The sequence below is a fragment of the Brassica oleracea genome, chromosome C2, assembly GCF_000695525.1.
Source record: "Brassica oleracea var. oleracea cultivar TO1000 chromosome C2, BOL, whole genome shotgun sequence".
In the NCBI taxonomy this organism is placed as follows: domain Eukaryota; kingdom Viridiplantae; phylum Streptophyta; class Magnoliopsida; order Brassicales; family Brassicaceae; genus Brassica; species Brassica oleracea.
The window spans coordinates 13,158,279-13,164,507 of record NC_027749.1 but is presented as its reverse complement, the minus strand read 5'-3'; the positions used below and the strand labels follow the sequence as shown (position 1 = coordinate 13,164,507).

Sequence of the window (6,229 nt, the reverse complement as noted above, 5' to 3'; positions counted from 1 at the left end):
TTTTTTTTTTTTTTTTAGAGGGTAATCGATCTCTTCTTCTCCTTCTCTCGTCTCTCTCGTCTCTCTCTCTCCTCGTGAAATCAACCGAGCATGGAAGCATCGGAGCTACATGATCTCTCCGACGACGCCGACTACGCTGCCTCTCAACTACAAGTTTGCTCTTCTCTCACTCCTCCTTTTCCCTTAACTTTCTATTTCGCAATTCTCTGCAAGTTAATCGCAATCGCAATCGGATTCTTGTTGTACAAACCTAATCGCTATGAATCTCTCCGCGAATTTGTGTTTCTTGGTTTGATTACGTTTCTATCGCTTCTGATTATTGCTTCAGGGATCGGCTAGCATGATGCGGTGCGACAGCGATAAGAGAAGTAGATCTAGTGATCCCGACGCCGCTGAATTGATATATTTGAAGGACAACGTCGCAATTCATCCCACACAGTTCGCAACGGAGAGGATCAGTGGTCGTTTGAAGTTAACCAAGCAAGACGCTCTTCTCTTCCTGGTAATCTTTTGATTGCTTCATGTACAGTTTTGTATTCAGTTGCTTACTCGTTGATATTTTGTATGGCTAGTCGTGGATTCCGTACAAGGGACAAACCTCTAATGCAAAGTTATCAGAGAAAGGTACTTTGGAATCTTTGGAACTAGATTAGTATCAAGAAAACGCCTTAAACTTGGTTTTTAGTTTCTCTATCTTTTGTAGACAGGAATCTTTATACCATCACAGCAGTTCCATTCACTGAAGTTAGGTCCATCAGGCGGCACACTCCTCCTCTCGGATGGCAGTATGTCATCGTCGTGCTCTCTTCTGGTAAATTTACATGACCTTTAGACTCTTGCTGCTGCTTTTGTTGAGATGGATACTTGGTTTACCTCTGGTAGACTCTTGGTTTTATAAATGAATACTAAAGTAATCTTAATTTAAGATATATGAAATTTAAATTAGTGAAAAAGCCGTGGTATTCCTAGTTGGTTTTTACACTAGTAAACGGGATGTGATTCTCTTTTCCTTTCTCTGGAAACTGTTAATTTGTTACGAAATGACCTGCAGGACTTGCATTCCCGCCTCTGTACTTCTACAACGGAGGAGTTAAGGAGTTTCTAGCCACAGTGAAGCAACATGTTCTTCTTGCTAGGTTTGTCCCTGATGTGTGATGTTTATTTAGTATGGAACTGGATGAGTCGTTACATAGTTATGCCGGAAATAATATAGTCTTACATAAGCTTACCTTTTATAGGTCAGCAGAAGATGCAAACGTGTTCATTGTGAATGATTTTCAGAGTCGCTTGCAGGTAACTATAACAAATCATCTCATGTTGTGTGGAATGATCATTTTGGTTTATTTTATGGGCTAATATATTTGTTGTAATATCCGACAGAAAACTCTTTCTTCATTGGAGTTGCCAAGTTCACTGCCTGTTGCAAGTGGACAATCTACGTACCCATTAGATGAAGTATATTCTAATGAAAATCAAGGGGGAACAAGTGCAGGTATCGACAACAGAGTTTCTAATGTTTCCCAGTATGGATTGAGGAAGCAGAAGAGTCATGATCCTACTCGTGATCTTTCAATTCATCTTCTAGAGAAGTTTTCTCTGGTTACTAAGTTTGCTCGAGAAACAACAACTCAGTTGTTTTCTGAAAACAATGGCTTTGGTTCCGCCGGCAAGAGATGGAATAACCAGCCCGTGCATAGTTATCCCGAAAAGCTGTCAAATATTGTTGAGGAAAAACATGATCAAAACCCTCATAGTTATCCTGAAAAGGAGCATCTCAATGATGAAGAAATTTATAATGACATTGATGTCCCTGCTGATCCCTTAGAGGTAAGGATAATATTTAGTTTATGTTTTTGTTATAAGCATTAGCATGTTGGTAGAAATTCTGTCCGTATATTGTGAATCTTCCTTTGCGCCATGATGCAGCATCTAGTTTTCTTCTGTGTTTTGTAAAGATTATCATTTATCTTAAATCTTTGGGGTAAAATCGCACTTATGAATTTGTTATAGATTATGCCATATAACTGTTCCTCCTTTGCAGTTTAACAAGTTGAGTTTGGTGTGGGGAAAACCAAGGCAATCACCAATGGGGTCTCAAGAGGTAAGAAGTTTCAAATGCTGTGTTTCATCTTTTTACTAAATGGTAGAGAAGAAATAGTATATCTCCAAGCATTATGGTGAAGTTTAAAATAACGACTTAGTACCCTGTTATAAGATATGTTTTAATTTTTGTTTGCTAAGTGTGTACGCATAAATTTCTCGTTTTTCTATCATTTGTTTAAAAAGAAACTTCTTCTGGGTTCTCAGTTCACAGCATTCTTGGATTCTGAAGGACGAGTTGTTGAATCAAAAGCTCTTCGAGAGAGAGTTTTCTATGGAGGCATTGAGCACCATTTGCGAAAAGAGGTGAACTTTTCTATTTCAGATGAAATTCGAATTTAGGCTTTGCGTAAGTATATGCAGATTGATAACTTAGGATCACAATTACAGGTCTGGCCCTTTCTCTTGGGATATCATGCATATGAATCAACGTATGCAGAGAGAGAATATCTTCGATCTGTCAAACAGATGGAATATGCAACCTTGAAACAACAGTGGCAGGTTCGTTCATCATAATTTGATATCTTTCAAAATCACTTAATATTGGCTATATAGTTACTTGGCAGAAAAATGTCTGAGCTAGTTATATAAAACTGAGGCGTTCCTGGCCCAGTTTATTTCCCTCATGTTCAATGGCATTCTTAACAAGTATTTTTTTTTTAAACAGAGCATCTCCCGCGAACAAGCAAAAAGGTTCACAAAATATCGGGAGAGGAAGGGGCTGATAGATAAAGATGTGGTAAGAAGAGTTTGAGAATCTATTTTATGCATGCAGACTCATCGAATTCCTATTGAGCTAAATGCCTTTGTTTATTTCTTCTTCTGCAGGTAAGAACTGATAGGTCATTTGAGTACTATGAAGGGGATGATAATCTGAATGTCAATATCATGCGTGATATTTTGTTGACCTACTCCTTCTACAATTTTGACCTCGGTTACTGCCAGGTACTGAGTTACAAGTTGGCTGTGTCCATACTGTTAGTTTCCATTTTGTTTTGAGTGTCTCCACTAAGTGTATACGGGGGAGTGCTGGACAGTCATCTATTCTGGCTCTTGCATTGAATATTCCCACTGTGATTTAACTGACAAATGTTTTTGTGGTTTTTACTTGGTAGGGAATGAGTGATTATCTGTCTCCTATCTTGTTCGTGATGGAGGATGAATCAGAAGCCTTTTGGTGTTTTGTGGCATTGATGGAACGCCTTGGACCCAACTTTAACCGTGATCAGAATGGGATGCATACTCAGCTCTTTGCACTCTCAAAGGTTTATAATTTTGGCTCCACCTCTGCATTTTGTATGTCTTCCTTTCTATCAGCATTAATTTTTGGGATCTGAATCTGGAGCCTTTTCATTTTCACTGTCCAACAGCTGGTGGAGTTGCTCGATAGCCCACTGCATAATTACTTTAAGCAGAATGACTGCTTGAATTACTTCTTCTGTTTCCGCTGGATCCTGATACAATTTAAAAGGTTTTGTGTATTCTTCTCCACCTTTCTCAGTTTAAAATACTTTGAATACAGTTCCATCACACGTGGAATTTCGTTGGTTGTATTTGACTGTGGTGGAAACGTACATGTATCAGGGAGTTTGAGTACGAGAAGACAATGCAGCTGTGGGAGGTGTTATGGACCCAGTACCTCACAGAACACCTTCACCTCTATGTTTGTGTAGCAATCCTGAAGCGATGTCGCAGTACGATAATGGGAGAACAGATGGATTTCGACACTCTCTTAAAGTTCATCAACGAGCTTTCTGGGCATATTGACCTGGATTCCACAGTCAGAGATGCCGAAGCACTTTGCATATGTGCCGGTGAAAACGGTGCTACTAGTATCCCTCCAGGAACCCCTCCTTCTTTGCCTCTTGATGATGGTATCGTATATTCTCTGGACGATGATGTTTTGTAAGTCTTACAACTTTCCCTTTTCTTAAGGACATGTTTCCAAAATTACGCACAGTTATTAATTCAATGGACGTATGTTTTTTGTTTTCTTTACTTGATAACTCTCGAGTGGCAAAATAGTTAGATACATGTATTGCACTGGAGTTGATGTTTGATAAGCTAAAAATAGGATCCACAATGAACCAGGGCTTATTACAATTCATGATTAATTCTTGCTTAGACTAATTGTATAATATGATTCGCAAAGTCTATGCAAGAATTTATCGCTCAGAGATAGAATCAGGAAAGTCCTTAAGGCTAAAGGAGAGGAAAGCAATCGGTGAAGGCGAAAGATGGGTCAAAACAAAGAGTGTCTGGGTAATGAGCAGTGAGAGGCTGGGGAGATTCTATGCGGGCGAAGAAGTTGGTCTCCTCCATCCAGGTAGTGGTAGTGTCCTCTTCTCCCTCTCCTCCTCCATGGCTTCCTCTCCCTTCTGTAGACATAACTGGTTTGTCGACCCATGGAGTGGCTTCCACTGATTCAGTTGCATTTTGTTTCCTGGAACTGGATTTCTTGTTCAAATGGGTATTCCAGTAGTTCTTGACTTCGTTGTCAGTCCTACCGGGAAGGCGACCCGCGATCAATGACCATCTGGTGGTAGAAAAGAATTAAGTTAATCTTTGAGAAAGTGATGGTGAAAAGAAGAGCAAATACCGGTTGCCGAGAAGCTTGTGCATGCGGATGATGAGGTCTTGTTCTTGAGGCGTCATGCCTCCTCTTTTGATGTTTGGTCTTAGGTAGTTCTTCCATCTCAACCGACAGCTTTTGCCTCCTCTCTTCAATCCTGAAACACAAGAAAACATATTCCTAATCTTCCCAAAACTTCAACACACTGATTCTGGAGTAAATGAAACGTATGTGGAAAGTTTGAATTTGGACCGGATCTACGAGAGATGTCTGCCCAGTTTCCTTCTCCATGAGTGTCGACATAGCTTCGAAGTATCATGTCTTCTTCAGGTTTCCACAACCCTCTTTTAACATGAGTCTTCCTTTCTTCTTCCCTTTTCTCCATCCTTCTTCTTTTGCCCTCCACAGTTTGAAAGTGAGGCGGTGTTTGCTATAAAATGCGCATAACGTGCGCGAGTTTCCAGCTTTAGTTCTAACATGTGGGGACTATCTATTAACATTATTGAAGGGATAAAGACTACTTTTCAAACAGTGAAACTACTGTAAATTCGTGCAAACCATAGCTGTAAAAGCTCTACTTCCTTTGTTTTTATCCGCGAGTATTGTTACGAAGGCAAACATATAATCAAGGCAGATCAAGGGGTAGGAGATTGCCATCAACCTCGATACCTGCGCAACTCCATATACCACTCAGTCTCTTTCTTCAATCACACTGATATTTTATTCCTTCCTCTCTATACCAATACCAGTACCAATACCCACCTCTTTTCTTTATCACTGTGGAAACATCTACATTAGAGCTTAGAGGCCCTTGCAGAAATTCAAAATTGTTTATTCAAATAAGTTATTAACTGTTATAAGATAAATGATCATCCATTCCTTTACCAAATCAAACACTACGATCATCCACTCATCAAACACTATGATCATTTACCAAATCAAACATCATCTTTGTTATTTTATGTATTGTTGCTCACTATAAATACCTTCACTCATCTCGCTCTTTTGTACATCAAAAGCAAGAAGAAGAGTTTATAATCAAAGAATCATTACATCTCATCTCCTTTCTCCCTCTTTATAATAAATATTCTCTCTTGCATATTTATCGCATATCTTCTTTCTGCGGGGAAAATTTTTCGCCCTTATTTAAATTCCTCGACACTATAAAATCATAAGTTATTTTACAACACGTTATCAGCACGATCGTTCTCCAATTTGGTAAAATTTATTTGTATCATTTATACTCTGCTATAATGGTCGGTATACCGCTTTTACTATTATTTATATCATGTTATAATGGCCGGAATACCGCCTATATTATTTATTAGTAATTTAATTAATTTATTGGTCGGCCGAGCCGCCTTATATTATGTTTATTGTTAATTGGTCGGCTTAGCCGCCTTATATTCTATTTATTGTTAATTGGTCGGCCAAGCCGCCGTATAATTTATTTATTACTCTGCATTGACCGGCTGAGCCGTCGCATGATTTGTTGTCATAACATAAATATTCCATTGCCATAATTTTTACTTTTATTAATTTTTATGAAATTTTATA

The 6,229-nt window shown here is 38.8% G+C and overlaps 2 protein-coding genes across 2 annotated transcripts; one reads left to right on the top strand and one right to left on the bottom strand.

The window, feature by feature from the left end:
- On the top strand, window positions 1-4,093 carry LOC106327468 (TBC1 domain family member 15). The gene is made up of 15 exons (XM_013765626.1): window positions 1-153; window positions 329-502; window positions 573-624; window positions 704-811; window positions 1,052-1,136; window positions 1,239-1,293; window positions 1,381-1,827; window positions 2,042-2,101; window positions 2,308-2,406; window positions 2,491-2,601; window positions 2,768-2,839; window positions 2,929-3,045; window positions 3,216-3,365; window positions 3,471-3,571; window positions 3,685-4,093. The coding sequence occupies exons 1-15, from the start codon at window positions 91-93 to the stop codon at window positions 4,007-4,009; spliced, it is 2,019 nt and encodes a 672-aa protein (XP_013621080.1). The 5' UTR covers window positions 1-90; the 3' UTR covers window positions 4,010-4,093.
- On the bottom strand, window positions 3,963-5,422 carry LOC106327469 (transcription factor MYB82). Its single transcript, XM_013765627.1, has 3 exons — window positions 4,925-5,422; window positions 4,700-4,829; window positions 3,963-4,636 (listed from the first exon to the last, which is right to left on the bottom strand). Exons 1-3 carry the CDS (start codon window positions 5,055-5,057, stop codon window positions 4,303-4,305), a joined length of 597 nt encoding a protein of 198 aa, XP_013621081.1. The 5' UTR covers window positions 5,058-5,422; the 3' UTR covers window positions 3,963-4,302.
- Between the last annotated feature and the right edge of the window lie 807 nt (window positions 5,423-6,229).

Bases quoted from the DNA above. Each gene is read 5' to 3' on its own strand.
- LOC106327468 (XM_013765626.1), top strand. From the start codon at position 91: ATGGAAGCATCGGAGCTACATGATCTCTCCGACGACGCCGACTACGCT. The intron at 625-703 runs GTACTTTGGAAT...TATCTTTTGTAG, and splicing joins TGCAAAGTTATCAGAGAAAG to ACAGGAATCTTTATACCATC. The intron at 1,137-1,238 runs GTTTGTCCCTGA...TACCTTTTATAG, and splicing joins CAACATGTTCTTCTTGCTAG to GTCAGCAGAAGATGCAAACG.
- LOC106327469 (XM_013765627.1), bottom strand. From the start codon at position 5,057: ATGGAGAAAAGGGAAGAAGAAAGGAAGACTCATGTTAAAAGAGGGTTG. The intron at 4,830-4,924 runs GTCCAAATTCAA...CTTGTGTTTCAG, and splicing joins AGACATCTCTCGTAGATCCG to GATTGAAGAGAGGAGGCAAA. The intron at 4,637-4,699 runs GTATTTGCTCTT...TTCTACCACCAG, and splicing joins CACAAGCTTCTCGGCAACCG to ATGGTCATTGATCGCGGGTC.